Source organism: Triticum urartu, chromosome 1A (genome assembly GCF_056163025.1).
Source record: "Triticum urartu cultivar PI428250 chromosome 1A, HENAU_Tu73, whole genome shotgun sequence".
Taxonomy (NCBI): Eukaryota; Viridiplantae; Streptophyta; class Magnoliopsida; order Poales; family Poaceae; genus Triticum; species Triticum urartu.
This window is the reverse complement of record NC_141873.1, coordinates 527442202-527459534: the sequence shown is the minus strand read 5'-3', so window position 1 is coordinate 527459534 and position 17333 is coordinate 527442202. Positions and strand designations below refer to the sequence as shown.

The 17333-nt window shown below is 44.7% G+C and overlaps 1 protein-coding gene across 1 annotated transcript; it reads left to right on the top strand.

Annotated features, from left to right (window-relative positions):
* The first annotated feature begins 851 nt into the window (after nucleotides 1-851).
* On the top strand, nucleotides 852-4272 carry LOC125525498 (receptor-like protein kinase At3g21340). Its single transcript, XM_048690496.2, has 11 exons — nucleotides 852-1125; nucleotides 1258-1396; nucleotides 1485-1556; nucleotides 1650-1721; nucleotides 1969-2049; nucleotides 2183-2346; nucleotides 2439-2707; nucleotides 2798-2918; nucleotides 3055-3114; nucleotides 3208-3400; nucleotides 3630-4272. Exons 1-11 carry the CDS (start codon nucleotides 918-920, stop codon nucleotides 4123-4125), a joined length of 1875 nt encoding a protein of 624 aa, XP_048546453.2. The 5' UTR covers nucleotides 852-917; the 3' UTR covers nucleotides 4126-4272.
* Nucleotides 4273-17333: the final 13061 nt, after the last annotated feature.

Here is a 17333-nt window from a genome sequence, read left to right as displayed (position 1 = left end):
CTCACAGAGACAAGCACTTGGACATGACGACGACGACCGACTGACCAACCGACCGTGCTAACCCACACGACTCCTTGACTTTAACTCCCGGATGACGATCTTGACGACTTTCCAGCACCGCATCACCGCACCACCGCTCCCATCAACGATCTCCATCCGTCGCCTTGCCGACGATAGCCCGCCGTCTCCCTCCTTGTCGCTCCATCGAACAACGGTCGCATAATCCTCCTCATCGCTGCAACACCCAGCGACAACATCGCCCGCCCCTCCTCGTCGCTGAACCACCCCGCGACTATATCGTCCGCCCCGAGGCGCTAGTAGGGGTTGCCTCCCCGGGGCAAGCGCGGCTTTGCCTTGAACCTTGCTCTGATACCAATTGTTGGAACTCGCCCACAAAATCGGTCACATCAAATCACAATAAACACGCACGCGCAAAACTTTTATAGCCAAGGGCTCTTGTCGTGCCCTTTGTTTCTCCTCTTTCTCACGATGTTACATCAAAACTACAGCCATGGTCACGTATATATATATACATGCCCTGGCGTCTAAACTAGCTAACCTAGTCGGACACAAAGCTAACTCCTAATACTACTCAAATCGGAACACCTAGCCGACCCTAACTACTACTCGTGTATAGACGCAACCTAATCAGCTAGCTAAACTAGCATGGACTCCTATACCACCAGCTCGTACTTGACTCAACTAGGAAACTATCCTATCCTACACGTGCCAGGACTTAACCAGACCTAATAATCAAGATTATTTCTAACAGCCATCAAGCCTCTCAACTCCTCTGCCCCCATCCGGTTCTCCTGGAACGCGAAGCCGAACGCTTACAATCCCATCCCGAGGTATATTTGCATGTGTACTTCGCAGAGCTTGAGAGCAACAGCAAGGTGCGCGAGTTCTACATCACCATGAATGGCAAGCTCCTGTACCCTCTCGTCATGTCGCCACGGTACCTCGTAACCGCTGCCATCTACAACGACAAACCGTACCATGGCTTTGACCAGTACAACATCTCGCTGAATGCCACCGCGAACTCAACGCTTCCACCGATCATTAACGCCGTCGAGGTCTTCTTGGTCCTCCCTACCACCGGCACAGCCACGGCAACCCAGGATGGTAACCAGTTACTATTTTCAGAAAACAAAATTGGTCATGTACAGCTAGGACCTAGCAACTAGTAGTATATTTAAACTGATTTTTTAGATCGCTGATAAGAGCTTTGTGTGTTGCTGGTGAGAAATGCAACAGTTTCTGCCCTTACGGCGATCAGAGCCAAGTACCGGGTGAAAAAGAACTGGATGGGGGATCCTTGTGTGCCGAGAAAATTTGTGTGGGATGGATTGAGTTGTAGCTATGCTGTCTCCAGCCCACCAACTGTCACAGGCTTGTGCGTTAACTTTTTATGAAAAGATTGTTCAGTGCATACTAGGAATTATCTGAACTGATGTATACACATACACATATATACACTGCAGGAACCTATCTTCTATGGGTCTGAGTGGCAACATCTCGTGTTCTTTGGGGGATCTCAGAGGATTAGAGTACCTGTAAGCAAAAGACCATCAAACTATTACACATTGGATGTTTCTTTCTTTTTTTGAGTAATTAAGTGGTTTATGTGGGACCTCACTGATTGTCAGGGATTTGTCACGCAATAATCTGACGGGCTCCATTCCTGACAGTCTTTCACAATCTCCGTCGCTTGCACTTCTGTAAGTAACTAAATCTCTCGCAGTTTTACAGCTAGTTATTGCCTTATATGTATTGTAAAACTGATGGTGTCCTAAAATGTATATGCAGTCAAACTTATGTAACTTTGACTTTGAATACATGAATAAGTATTCAAATTGATAGGTGATAAACTGATAACACTTTATATGGTTGAATTTGAGACAAAATGTACTCTCACAATTCAATCATCATTTGTTCTGACACCAAAATCCATTTTGTCTCTTCTAGTGATTTGACAGGAAATTGGCTTACCGGAGAAATTCCTTCCAGGCTCCTGAAAAGAAGTCAAGATGGCTTCCTAACTCTCAGGTTAGTCCCCCACTAGTATCTGAATTTTCTGGAATTATTTTTGTCTTGATTTTCACTGTCTTAGCTAAAGGCAGGCATTGGTTGTTAAGAATGTGGATCTATATATCAACTTTCTCATACTTTATTTTGCTAGATATGGTAACAATCCGGACCTCTGCAGCAATGGCAATCCCTGTGTGCCTCCGAAGAGGAAGAGCAATTCTATGGTTCCCGTATATGTTGCCATTCCAATAGTTGCAATACTGGTGATTTTGTTGTTTTCTGTGCTGCTCATTTGCATGCGAAGGAGAAGGCAAGGTGAGAGACTTGTCTGAAACATAAAAGTTTTTATGCCTGAATATAAGTATGTGTGATTAAGGGACATCGGTTAACGTGCTTGGTTTATAAAGGAAGAACAAGCAACAGTGTTAAGCCTCAGAACGAGATGCGCTTTATCCCATCGCACTCTCGGAACAGAAACAATGACAGCTCATTACGACTTGACAATCGCCGGTTCACGTACAAGGAACTGGAGGCCATAACAAACAACTTCCAGCGAGTGATCGGCCAAGGAGGGTTTGGAAAAGTCTATGATGGATTCTTGGAGGATGGCACCCAGGTGGCTGTCAAGCTTCGGTCTGAGTCATCTGCTCAAGGTGTACAAGAGTTCCTCGTCGAGGTAAGTTTTGCTAAAGTATATGCCATAGGAAACCATGCATGTTTTCTGCTCGAGTTGTTAATGCATTGATCCTTGCTGGTTCAGGCTCAGACCTTAGCTAAGATTCATCACAAACATCTTGTAACCATGGTTGGCTACTGCAACGACAAAGAACACATGGCCCTTGTGTACGAGTACATGTCTGAAGGAGCTCTACATGAACATCTTAGAGGTATGTAAATTTCTCAAGTGTGCACACTTGAAGAACATTAGTACTTTTTCAACTGAGAACTCTCTAAGATCCCAATGACTCAAAAGTTGAAGGAATATGTAACAAACATTTAATCCATCCGACAATGTTTCTACAGGGAGCAACAAAACTTTAACCTGGGGACAGAGACTTCGTATTGCCTTGGAATCTGCACAAGGTAAGCTTATAAATCCAGAATTTCTTCATGACTTTTCACCATAGCAAGCTCAAACTACATGGTTGGATAATGATGTGATGTGGATGCACGCAGGGCTTGAGTATCTACACAAGGGGTGCAATCCACCCCTCATTCATAGGGATGTGAAGACATCCAACATTTTGCTGAATGCCAACCTTGAGGCCAAGATTGCCGATTTTGGCCTACTCAAGGCTTTCAATCGCGATTGTGATACCCATGTGTCCACAGCCAGGTTGGTCGGCACGCGTGGTTACCTTGCCCCTGAGTAAGTGCACCGTTCTTAATCCTTGCTTATTATGCTATAACAATATCTTGCCACTTCCTAATAGTAGAACTAGTATAATTATATAGTTGTCCAAAAAGGTAGTACAATTCACTATGTTGTACCTTTTGTCCTAAGATCAATGATCATGACAAGTCATCCATTTATAGGAGATGTGCCAAACATTTCTTTTTTTGGAACTCAACTCACAATGCGTTTCACACTTTTGTAGGTATGTAGCAACATTGCAGCTGACTAACAAGAGCGACGTATATAGTTTCGGAGTAGTGCTGTTGGAAATAGTCACGGGCCGACCTCACATCTTGAATGATCCAGAACCTATAAGCATCACCGAGTGGGCGCAGAAATGCCTTTCACAGGGCAACATAGAGGGCGTGGTGGACGCACGCATGCGGGGAGAGCACGACATCAATGGTGTCTGGAAAGCAGCGGACATTGCTCTTAAGTGCACTGCACAAACACCAATGCAACAGCCCACAATGACCGAGGTAGTGGCGCAGCTGAAAGAGTGTCTTGAGCTTGAGACTATGTGCCGCAGGGGTGGCAGGTCAAACGCCATGTTTCACACAGTGGGGAGCAGCGACTCAGTCACAAGTTATGATGGTTACACCACTAATCAGTCTGCTGGTGTGAGTCGTATCAATGTTGTAGACATGGATCATTTAGGCAGGGTCCCAACCATGACTACTGGTCCGGTTGCGAGGTGAGGAGATGACATGGATAATTTGTTCTCTCCACATATCCTCTACAAGTTTCCCTTTAAGAACAAGAATTTGATGATGTTGTATCATCAATGAAAGAGCAAATTTGTAATGCTACTTTATTCTTCTATGCATATCTTGCTTTAAAATACATATCATGCGCAAATGATATTACTAGATTTGTCATATAATATCAACTATCGTGAGACCATGCCAAGTAGGTGTGTCGAGGGCCGTCTCTAGAAATCGGAGGGACCCGTGCGAAATGCATAATGGGGACTAAAGGAAGAAAATCTGACCTTGAATCCTTGCTACAATGTGTAAATCTGATAGAAATTTTGGAGCTTGGAGTTGAATCCTTGCTGCAATGAATCAATCTGGAAGTATGGAAGTATCCAGAAGGTTCCTAGCCAGCTACCTTGACTCTTTGATTGGTATAAAGGTAGATCTCTCACCTGATCCATAGAAAGGCAACTCTACTGTTGTATATGATATTGAAACAGTCAGGCCACGTGAGAGATTAGCTGCTGCTGTACCGGCCAAGTGGTGTTCCCGTACTGTTGGGTGGGTTAAGTTGAACGTGGATGGCTATTATTCTGAGGATCATGAAGCATGTGCTGGTATGGTGCTTCGCAATGATAAAGGAAGTATTATCTCTCATCTTGCAGACAATTATTTTCGTGTCGGGATGCGTTGGAAGCCGAATTGTGTGTGTGCATGAAAGGGCTATCATTTGCACTTACGAGGAGTGACTTACCTATCATTGTTAAGATGGACTCTATTATTGCAGTCAAACTGATCCAATCGAGGGATTTGGACAGATCGGTTTATACTTTGATAGTTAAGGAGATCAAGTACCTTTTGGGAATTCGTGACTCTTGTACTACTCATGTAAATCGCTCTCAGAATAAAGTTAGTGCAAGCTTAGCTAGTTTTGCTAGAATAGAAGGATGAACCATAACTTGGGTTAGTTCTGGTCCAGATAGTGTTGTTGAGCTAGCTCTCGCTGATTGTATGGACACTATGATTTGATTAATACAATTTATCACCCGCAAAAAAAAACTTTTTGGTGGCGACAGGTGAACGCAGCTGAATTTCTGCATGGTGGCATTGCAATTCCTACAAGATCTCTTGCACATATATATTACAGGAGTAGGATTTGAGGCCAAACAATTTTGGGTACCGGTGCGGTCGTACACCTCGCACATGTTTGTTGATGGCCTTGGGTGTGTATGGTACAAGTTTTAAAGCATAAGGGTACCAACCTTACTGATACGTACTCCCTCGGTTCTATAATGTAGTGCAAATAGATTTTCTGAAAGGTCAAACTTAGTAAACTTTGACCAAATTTATGAAGAAAATTAGTAAACTTTGACCAAATTATGGAGAAAATTATCGATATCTGGAATACCAAACATATCCAATATGAATATTTATCTCATGATGTATCTGATGATATACATTTGCTATTCCAAATAATTCTCTCAAATCATGGTCAAAGTTTACAAAGTTTGACTTACAAAAAAAATCTATACGCACAACATCATGAAACGGAGGGAGTACTATATATCAAAAATGCCCTAATTAAGGTCTACAGATATAGAATTTGTAGCCAACTAACGATGGTTGTCCATTACTAACAAACAATAGGGGTGGCCCAATTTTAAAGCATAATTTCGAGGTCTTACTTTCAAAATTTAAACTTCAGACTACATATCATTATTTTTTTGAGGAATACCCACTAGTAGAAAACAGGGCTTTGGTCCAGGCCGGGTCAGCCCATTAGTCTCGGTTCAGTCCAGAACCGGGACCAATGTGGGCATTGGTCCCGGTTCGTGAGCCCAGGGGGCCGGCTGGGCCACTTGGGCCATTGGTCCCGGTTCATCCCACCAACCGGAGGCCTCGCTCCTGGCCCACCACCATTGGTCCCGGTTGGTGGCTTGAACCGGGACCAAAGGCTCCCCTTTAGTCCCGGCTCAAGTCACCAACCGGGACCAATGAGGTGCCTATATATACCCCTCGCTCGCGAGCAGAGTACCCCAGTGCTTTGTTTTTCTCTGGCCGAGGGGGAGAGGGCTTGGTGGTGCTCTAGCTCACCTCCTATGCACACAAGGTGTTCGATGGAATGCCCGAGCCACACTACTTAAGCTTTCTCCTCTCCAAGCTCGACCTCCAAGCTCCATTTTCCATAATATTTGTCTAGGTTTAGCGGTCCGTCACGCCCCGTCCCCGTCTTCACCGCCGTCGATCACCCGCGCGAGCTCATCGCCGGCACCACCGTGGTGAGCCTCTTGTTCTTATCTTCTTTCTGAAAGGAAAAATATTCTTACTTGTATGTTTACATAAATACTTGTATTATTTTCTTACTTTTATTATTGCATCTTATATAGTGCGATGGTTTTGGTATCTGCCCCCGTCGGCCCTCGTCCTGTCTATGAATCGGATGTGGTATATATATTATCTTTATAACTATTGGTTCATTTATTGTTTATGAAAATTATGCTGACCAACGTGACATATATTTTATTTATGTAGGATGTATGTGAATCGGAAATGCCAACCGACCCTATTGTCGAGAGGTTAAATTTAGTTGAAGAAGAAAACAATTTGTTGAAGGAAAAAATAAAAAAAATTGAGGAGGAGAAGATGATATTGGAGTTGCATGTTGCTGATGTCGTCGATGATCACAAGATCAAGATGGATGCAATGCGCTTGAAGATTAGAAAATATGTCATTCATACCAAGGCTTGGTATCATTATGCCATTGGATCAATTGTTACCTTGGTTGCGATTATGATCGCATTTGTTTTCGCATTGAAATGTTTTACATAGTTTCAATGTATGGTTTAATTAATTAGATGCTCTGGAAAGCTATATGTTGTTAGATGAGAACTATGTATGCACTTTGGTTTTAATGTGATGATGAACTTCTATTAATTTGGACACTTAATTATATATAATGCACGCAGATGAACCGGCAATGGATGTACGACAGACACACCCGCGAGTACATTAAGGGCGTGCATGAGTTTCTCGATGCGGCTGAGGCAAACAAGAAGAATGGTTTTATGTGTTGTCCATGCACTGAATGTGGGAATACGAGGTCTTACTCTAACCGGAAAATCCTTCACTCCCACCTGCTTTACAAGGGTTTCATGCCACACTATAATATTTGGACGAGGCACGGAGAAATAGGGGTTATGATGGAAGACGGCGAAGAAGAAGAGTACGATGACAACTATGTGCCCCCTGAATACGGTGATGCTGCAACGGGGGGAGCTGGTGAAGATCAAGAGGAACCAGATGATGTGCCCAATGATGCTGCAACGGGTGAAGCTGCTGAAGATCAAGAGGAACCAGACGATGTGCCCGATGATGATGATCTCCGCCGGGTCATTGTCAATGCAAGGACGCAATGCGAAAGTCAAAAGGAGAAGCTGAAGTTCGATCGCATGTTAGAGGATCACAAAAAAGGGTTATACCCCAATTGCGAAGATGGAAACACAAAGCTCGGTACCGTACTAGAATTGCTGCAGTGGAAGGCAGAGAATGCTGTGGCTGACAAAGTATTTGAGAAGCTACTGAAAATATTGAAGAAGAAGCTTCCAAAGGATAACGAATTGTCCGACAGTACATACGCAGCAAAGAAGGTCGTATGCCCTCTAGGATTGGAGGTGGAGAAGATACATGCATGCCCTAATGACTGCATCCTCTACCGCGGTGCATACAAGGATCTGAACACATGCCCGGTATGCGGTGCATTGCGGTATAAGATCAGACGAGATGACCCTGGTGATGTTGACGGCGAGCCCCCCAGGAAGAGGGTTCCTGCGAAGGTGATGTGGTATGCTCCTATAATACCACGGTTGAAACGTCTGTTCAAAAACGAAGAGCATGCCAAGTTGATGCGATGGCACAGTGAGAACCGAAAGAAAGATGGGAAGTTGAGAGCACCCGCTGATGGGTCGAAGTGGAGAAAAATCGAGAGAAAGTACTGGGATGAGTTTGCAAAGGACCCAAGGAATGTATGGTTTGCTTTAAGCGCGGATGGCATTAATCCTTTCGGGGAGCAGAGCAGCAATCACAGCACCTGGCCCGTGACTCTATGTATGTATAACCTTCCTCCTTGGATGTGCATGAAGCGGAAGTTCATTATGATGCCAGTTCTCATCCAAGGCCCTAAGCAACCCGGCAACGAAATTGATGTGTACCTAAGGCCATTAGTTGAAAAACTTTTACAGCTGTGGAATGGAAATGGTGTACGTACGTGGGATGAGCACAGACAGGAGGAATTTAACCTTAAGGCGTTGCTGTTCGTGACCATCAACGATTGGCCCGCTCTCAGTAACCTTTCAGGACAGACAAACAAAGGATACCACGCATGCACGCACTGTTTAGATGACACTGAAAGTATATACCTGGACAAATGCAGAAAGAATGTGTACCTGGGCCATTGTTGATTTCTTCTGACCAAACATCAATGTCGAAAGAAAGGCAAGCATTTCAACGGCGAGGCAGATCACCGGAAGAAGCCTGCCATGCGCATTGGTGATCACGTGCTTGCTATGGTCAATGATTTACACTACGTAATCTTTAGAAAGGGTCCCGGTGGACTAGCTGTTCCGAATGACGCTGAGGGACACACACCCATGTGGAAGAAGAAATCTATATTTTGGGACCTACCCTACTGGAAAGGCCTAGAGGTCCGCTCCTCAATCGACGTGATGCACGTGACGAAGAACCTTTGCGTGAACCTGCTAGGCTTCTTGGGCGTGTATGGGAAGACAAAAGATACACCTGAGGCACGGGAGGACCTGCAACGTTTGCACGAAAAAGACGGCATGCCTCCGAAGCAGTATAAAAGTCCTGCCAGCTACGCTCTTACGAAAGAAGAGAAAGAAATCTTCTTTGAATGCCTGCTCAGTATGAAGGTCACGACTGGCTTCTCGTCGAATATAAAGGGAATAATAAATATACCAGAGAAAAAGTTTCAGAACCTAAAGTCTCATGACTGCCACGTGATTATGACGAAACTGCTTCCGGTTGCATTGAGGGGGCTTCTACCGAAAAACGTCCGATTAGCCATTGTGAAGCTATGTGCATTCCACAATGCAATCTCTCAGAAGGTGATCGATCTAGAAATCGTACCAAGGCTAAGGAGTGATGTGGCGCAATGTCTTGTCAGTTTCGAGATGGTGTTCCCACCATCCTTCTTCAATATCATGACGCACGTCCTAGTTCATCTAGTCGACGAGATTGTCATCCTAGGGCCCGTATTTCTACACAATATGTTCCCCTTTGAGAGGTTCATGGGAGTCCTAAAGAAATATGTCTGTAACCGTGCTAGGCCAGAAGGAAGCATCTCCATGGGCCATCAAACAGAGGATGTTATCGGGTTTTGTGTTGACTTCATTCCTGGCCTTAAGAAGATAGGTCTCCCTAAATCGCGGTATGAGGGGAGACTGACTGGAAAAGACACTCTTGGAAGAGACCCAATAATATGCAGGGACGAATATTCTTGGTCTCAAGCAAACTACACAGTTCTACAGAACTCTACCTTGGTGACCCCGTATGTCGATGAACACAAGAACACTCTGCGCTCTAAACACCCGGAGCAGTGCGACGACTGGATTACATGTGAACACGTCAGGACTTTCAGCAGTTGGTTGGAAACACGTCTCAGAGGTGACAACACTGTTTGTGATGAGTTGTACTTGTTGTCCAGGGGACCATCTTTGACTGTATTGACTTACAAAGGATACGAGATAAATGGGAATACATTTTACACGATCGCCCAAGATCAAAAGAGCACCAACCAAAACAGCGGTGTTCGCTTTGATGCAGCAACCGAGAGCAGAAAGGACACATTTTACATAGTGGACATATGGGAACTTGACTACGGACCTGATTTTAAGGTCCCTTTGTTTAAGTGCAAATGGGTCAATCTGTTAGGCGGCGGGGTACAGGTAGACCCACAGTACGGAATGACAACAGTGGATCTAAAAAATCTTGGATACACTGACGAACCGTTCGTCCTAGCCAATGATGTGGCACAGGTTATCTATGTGAAGGACATGTCTACCAAACCGAGACAAAGAAAAGATAAGGAAGCAAATACATCATACGATGAGCCAAAGCGCCACATAGTTCTTTCAGGAAAAAGGGACATCCTGGGAGTGGACGGCAAGACAGACATGTCTGAAGATTATGAAAAGTTTCATGAAATTCCTCCCTTCAATGTCAAGGCTGACCCAAGCATCCTGATAAACAATGAAGATTATCCATGGTTACGGCGCAATAAGAAAATGACACAAGCGAAGAAAAAGTGAAGACTTTCTCCCACAACTGTTATGATGATACCATGCCAACTTTGTAACACACGAACATGCTACCATTGTCCGTTTTGTACATGCACATGCTATGTGGGTGAAATTATGATACCATGCCAACTTTCAACTTTTTCAGAGTTCATTTGAAATGCTTTCATGTCTTATGGTTCGGCCCTCGTAATACCATGACCATTAGTCCCTGGCCTATGCCAACTTTCAACTTTCAACTTTCTAAAACTAATGGCACTAATAGAAAGTTTATAATTTTGCTCCTCGCCCCTGGCCCATGCCATTAGTCCCGGTTTGTGCCACAAACCGGGACTAAAGGGTTGGTCCTCGTTGCGGGCAGAGTTTAGTCCCACCTCGCCAACCGAAGGGGGCTCACACCGGTTTATAAGCCCTTCCCTCTCTGCCTTGTTGAGCTCCTCTCAAAGTGAAAATAGATGCCCTAATAGAGAAAAGTTTAACCTAAATTCATAGTGAATTTCTCTGAAATTCATAGAAATCTACTAGGAATTTAGGTTGAATTTTCTCTATAAGCGCATCTATTCTCATTTTTTAGTAAGTTAATCACAAACTTGTGATTCAAACAATTTTCAAAGAATTCAAATTTTTACTATTCAAATTTGAAAACTAATGGCACTAACAGAAAGTTTATAATTTTTCTAAAACTAATGGCACTAACATAAAGTTTATAATTTTGCTAACCTAAAAGCAAACAGAATTAAAAATTAAAGCAAAAAACAAAAGAAAATAAATAATGCAGAAAACAAAACAAAAAAACTAGAAAAAATAGCAACAATAAGTATTTTGTTGTAAGTAGAAACAAAATAAAATAAATAAAGCAACAAAAAGTTTATAATTTTGCTGACCTAAAAGCAAAAAGAACTAAAAAATAAAGCAAAAAAACAAAAGAAAATAAATAATACAGAAAACAAAACAAAAAAATTGAAAAAAATGAAAATAGCAACAATAAGTATTTTGTTGTAAGTAGAAACAAAATAAAATAAATAAAGCAACAAAGAAAACAAAAAAACAAAAAAGTGTTTTCAAATTTGAAAACTAATGGCACTGACGGAAAGTTTATAATTTTTCTAAAACTAAAAGCAAAAAGAATTAAAAAATAAAGCAAAAAACAAAAGAAAATAAATAATGCAGAAAACAAAACAAAAAACTGTAAGAAAAATTAAATATAGCAACAATAAGTATTTTGTTGTAAGTAGAAACAAAAAAAACAAAAAAAGTGCCACCTACTGGGCACCCACGACCTGAATACGACTAGAAACACTACCATGGGCCAGGATTCAAGCCCGCTGGAGGCCCAGTAGGCCCACAGGCACACATTGCACGGTTAGGCTCGAAAGCCTGCTTTAGAGAGGAGCTCGAGAGGGAAGGCGCACCGCACCTTATAAACAGGTGCGACTCCCTCTCAACTAGCGAGGTGGGACTAAACATTTGTGCGCGGGGCAGCACAAGGCCTTTGGTCCCGGTTGGTGGCACCAACCGGGACTAAAGGGGGGCATTGGTCACGGTTCGTGGCACCAACCATGACCAATGCCCCCCTTTAGTCCCGGTTGGTGCCACCAACCGGGACCAAAGGGACCAATGCCCCCCTTTAGTCCCGGTTGGTGCCACCAACCGGGACCAAGGCCTTTGGTCCCGGTTAGTGGCACCAACCGGGACTAAAGGGGGGCATTGGTCACGGTTGGTGCCACGAACCGTGACCAATGCACCGTCTATATAAGCAAGAGTTGTGAAAAATTTCGTTCAGTTCTTCCATCGCGCCCCGATGACGCCGCCAGGCTGCCCCTCTGCGCCTCGTCGTCGCCGTCGTCGCCCTGCCTCCGACGCCGTCCCGCGCCGCCCCAACGCCATCGCCACCCCGCCTCGCCCCGACGCCGTCGCCGCGTGCCACCCCGCGCCGTCGCGGTCTCTCCGCGCCGCCCCGACGCCGTCGCCTCCCCGCGTCGCGCCCCGACGCCGTCGCCGCCCCGCCTCTGCCTCACCGTCGCCTCTGCCTCGCCGCGCCCCAGCTGCCCCGCACCACCGTCGCCTCTGCCTCGCTGTGGTCTGGGCAGGCACCGCCCCCCTCTTCCCCCTTTTTTTGCAAACACATATATGTTTTTTTCTGCAGATTATATGTATATGTATGAGTATATGTATGTGCTGAAAAGATAGATTTTTAGAAAAAATACTATTTTTTCTGTTGATGATATGATGATGTTTTTTTTCATATATCCATTTTTTCATATATGTATTAATTTTTTTAAGTTGTTAGTAGATATTGATTTTAGGTTAGTGCATTTTATCACTGATTTTAGGTTAGTTGATCGATTTAGTGCATTTTATGTTTGTTGCATTTTATGTTTCTTGCATTTTAGGTTAGTGCATTTGTTAAGTGATATTAAGAAAGGAAGGAAAAGAAGGATAGGAAAGAAGAAAATAAGAAGAGGAAAGAAAGAACAAGAGGAGAGGAAGAAAAGGAGAAATAAATAAGAAGAAGAAAAAAGAAGAAAAAGAAGAGGAGAAGAAGAAAGGAATAGTGGAGAAGAAGAGAAAATAGAATATTCTATTTTCTCTTCTTCTCCACTATTCCTTTCGTCTTCTCCTCTTTTTTTTCTTCTTTTTTTCTTCGATCTTCTCTTCTAGCTATTCCTTTCTTCGAGGGTTCTATAGGGTCGAGGGATCGAGGGTCGAGGGTTCCAGGGTCGTCTAGGGGTCGAGGGTTCTAGGGTCGTCGAGGGTTTGAGGGGTCGAGGATCGCCGAGGGGTCTTAAGAGGTTTCCTAGTGTCAAAGTATTGAAGAAATCCATGGCTTTGTCATTAGCAGGAAGTAACCAGGGCATGACGAAGTCCTCCAAAGTTATTTTGGAATGGTGTCCCGGATAGGATAATTTGCCTTTTTGTATGAATTTCAGCAAAGGCCTTCCAACTATGATATTTGGAAGGTTCTTGCTGAACTTTGTACCAAAAAGTGAATTATCTTATCTGGGACTCCGTTCCAAAATAACTTTGGAGAGCTTCGTACCATCATGCACCTGTTACTTTCGCCTAATGATGAAGACATGGTTTTGTTGAATCCTTTGACACTAGGCAACCTCCCGACCCCTCGGCGATCCTCTCGAACATGAGAGGAAGAAGAGGATAAAAAAAGAAGAGGATAAAAAAAGAAGAGGAAGAAGAAAAAAAGAGGAGAAGAAAGAATAGAGGAGTTCTTCTCCTCTATTCTTTCTTCTCCTCTTTTTTTTCTTCTTCTTCCTCTTTTTTTTATCGGGAACGAGGGTCGTCGAGGGTGGCCGAACGGTAGAGGAAACCCTAAATAGCAAGTATCGTGGGTGTGAGATACATGTGGCCGTCGGTGTCGGCCACTACATACACGTCCCCCAAGTGACGTGGGCTTCAGGGTCGCCGAACGGTAGAGGAAACCCTAAATAGAAAGTATCGTCGGTGTGAGATACATGTGGCCGTCGGTGTCGGACACTACATCCACGTCCCACAAGTGGCGCAGGCTTCGACGCCCACGTCACTTGTGGGACGTGGATATAGTGTCCGACACCGACGGCCACATGTATCTCACACCCACGATACTTGCTATTTAGGGTTTCCTCTATCGCTCGGTGACCCTCGTTCCCTATAAAAAAAGAGGAAGAAGAAGAAAAAAAAGAGGAGAAGAAAGAATAGAGGAGTTCTTACTCCTATATTCTTTCTTCTCCTCTTTTTTTTTCTTCTTCCTCTTCTTTTTTTATCCTTGAAGCGTTGTCGAGGCCACCCCAAACCCTAGAGAAGCAGTGTCGAGGCCACCCCAAACCCTAGAGAAGCAGCGTCGAGGCCACTAATTAATATTAGTTCTACGTTTTTGTCACTAATATATCCATCTGTCATGTTTGAATAATAATTTTCCATGTTGTCAATATTTGTAGAAACTATGGACACCGCCCGAGACGAAGTACAAGAAGAGTTGTTGGGGGACATAATCGCACGAGGAAGTGATGCCATCTACTCGTTGTTTCTCAACGACACCGATGGTCTGGAAGCAGCTGGCTATGATTATGATGGCTCCGGTGACCTAATGCCGGTGCAAGAAGGAGACCGTGAGGACGGCTCCGGTGACCCAATGCCGGTGCAAGAAGGAGACCGTGATGACGTCTCCGGTGACCGAACCGAGTCCGGCCAGGTATATATATTAGTTAAGCTTCTGCTGACTAGCTAATTAATGCATTCATTGTTTTGGTATGTACACATATTAATTAAGTCTTTGTTCTTTTTTCTAGCCCTTCGGATCGAGCACAACTTCGGTAAAAGAGACGAGGCCCGAAGAAAAAGTTGAGCTCGAATGAAAAGTTTGAGATCATAGCAATCGCGCCCGACGGCCAACCGATTGAACCCCTCCGAACAAAGAGCGCATTTGTTGCTCAGTGCGGGGTTTTGGTTAGGGACAAGATCCCGATCAGCATCCAGCAATGGTTTAAGCCGGCTACAGAAGACCCTGAGGTGTCTTATGTCAATGATATGCAGAAAAATGATCTTTGGACTGAGCTGAAGTCAAATTTCACCCTACCGCCAGAGGATAATCCAGAGAAGCCAGTTAAAGAGCAATTAATCAAGTCCTTTGCTCTTAAGAGGATGGCAGAACTATTTAGGAGGTGGAAGAAAGAGCTGAATAAGTTTGTCGAAAATAATGAGACACCAGAATTCAAGGGCAGATATGAGAAGATCAGAGATCACTGGCCCGCATTTGTGGCCCACAAGACATCGGAAAAGAGTAATAAGATGTCAGCGACAAATAAGCAAAATGCTGCGAAGAAGAAGCATCACCATTGCACGGGGTCAGGTGGCTACCTCATAGCCCGGCCTAAGTGGGCCAAGACTGAGAATGATCTGGTTGATAAAGGGATCGAACCAGAGAAAATTAACTGGCCAGACCGTTGCCGGACTTGGTTCTTCGGGGCTGGCGGAACCTTGGACCCTGTAACAGGGAAGTGCATTTGGACGAACGATCAAATGGACATACCAGTCAGGAAGCTTCAGCACTATATCGAAGCAGCGCAGCAAGGGACGTTCTTTCCAGACAAAGAGAACGACGAGCTCACAATGGCCCTCGGGAATCCTGAGCACCCTGGACGGACATGAGGCACGCCACGCTCCATTCCGTGGAAGGTTGGGTTTCCGGACGCAGGCGGTTACAAATCCCATGAGAGGAGGAAAAAAGTGCAGTAGACCCAAATGCAGGCGCTGCAAGCAAGGGTACAAGCAATAGAGGAACGAGAAGCAAATCGCAGCAAACGTACTACCGAAGCTTCCACCAAGCTACTTCAGCCGGAGCATGCCTTGACGGCTCCTGCCAGCTATCCCGTGGATGCTATCACAGAGTCTCAAAATTGCCACCTTATGACGCAATGGATGAATTTGAAGGTCAAGGCGGCTGTTGGCTCTATTTATCCTACTGAACCCGGCGCAACTTTTTACTGTCGGCCGATTCCAGAAGGATATGCTAGGGTGATGGTGGATGAAATAACGGAGGGATTTGAGGACCTCCAGCTTGACCACCCTACCGGTGAAGGGGAGACTAGGCTGGGGTCTGCTCTGAAGACTCCATGCCTATGGCGGAAGGAGCTCATCAACCTTCCGAACTGGACGCCTCCGCCTCCTCCTCCTCCGGCAAGTCAGGGCACTCCGCCTCCTCCACCGCCTCCTCCTCCGGCAAGTCTAGCAGTACAGCCAGAGGCGGGAGGACATACAGATTCGGTCCTTCTCTGAAGACTCCAGAGAAGTTGCCATACGAGAGGACCCCGGAGGAGAACACCGAGATCGCACGAACTGAAGTGGATGACTGGTTTCAAGGGTTGAAAGCAAAGAGACATCCACTTTCGGAGGAGAAGGTAGATCCGGTGAAAGCGAAGCGCACTCTGGCTGCCCTGACAAAACCACCCAAGTCTCCGCCAAAAGGAAACAATGAGCACATTATTGGAAAGGAATTTGCCGAAGCGGAGCGGTCGGGAAGTACTGTCAGTGATCAAAGGCTGAAAGAACGACGAGCTGGGAAACAAATTGCCCAGCTCGGCGAACAAGCGAAGCAATCGTGCCCCCCGCTCAAGGTGCCTAGCGACAATGTCGCTAATGATCCGAGGATGGTGCCCGGTTATAGCAATCTTGCCGATTACCTGCCCGACGATGTACATTATGAACCCATGGAGATGCAGATACAAAGATACGAGTACGGGAAGCCTCTCGTCAAAGATGAAAGATCTCTATCAACGGTGATGCGAAGATTGCATGATTGGTACTTGAAAATCTGCAGAGACTCTGGGGGAGGAGTACTTTGTATGTGAAAGTTAAAAAGGAGCATGACCTCGTTGGAATTGAACTGTTGCATGTTCCATTTGAGGAGTTCTTTCAGTTTTTCAATCAATTGGCCCTCGATAAAACAACGGTCGCCTGCTACTGTCTGTAAGTAGTACTACTTCTGTCATTAAGTCTCTCTATATAGCTCAGCTCTTTCATTGCATGTATTTATAATCATCCTCACTATATTATGCAGATTGAAGATCGCCGAATTGAAGAAAAGACAAGTCGGTGATATTGGGTTCATTAACACATATCTCATAGATGCAACTCAGGTTAAATTTCATGCCGCAGCTACCGAGGCCAACTTGCTACGATCGTTGGTAATAAATGAAAACAAAGATATAATACTCTTTCCTTACAACTTCAAGTGAGTGTTACTGTCTTGTGCGTATTCGGTTTCCCTTATATATTAGTCAAGGTTATAGTAATGTAATTGATGAGTTATGCATGCGTGTGCAGTTTCCATTATATTCTCCTAGAGATTAAGCTTGAGCAGGGACTAGTAACCGTCTTAGACTCAAGACGAAAAGATCCCCAGGA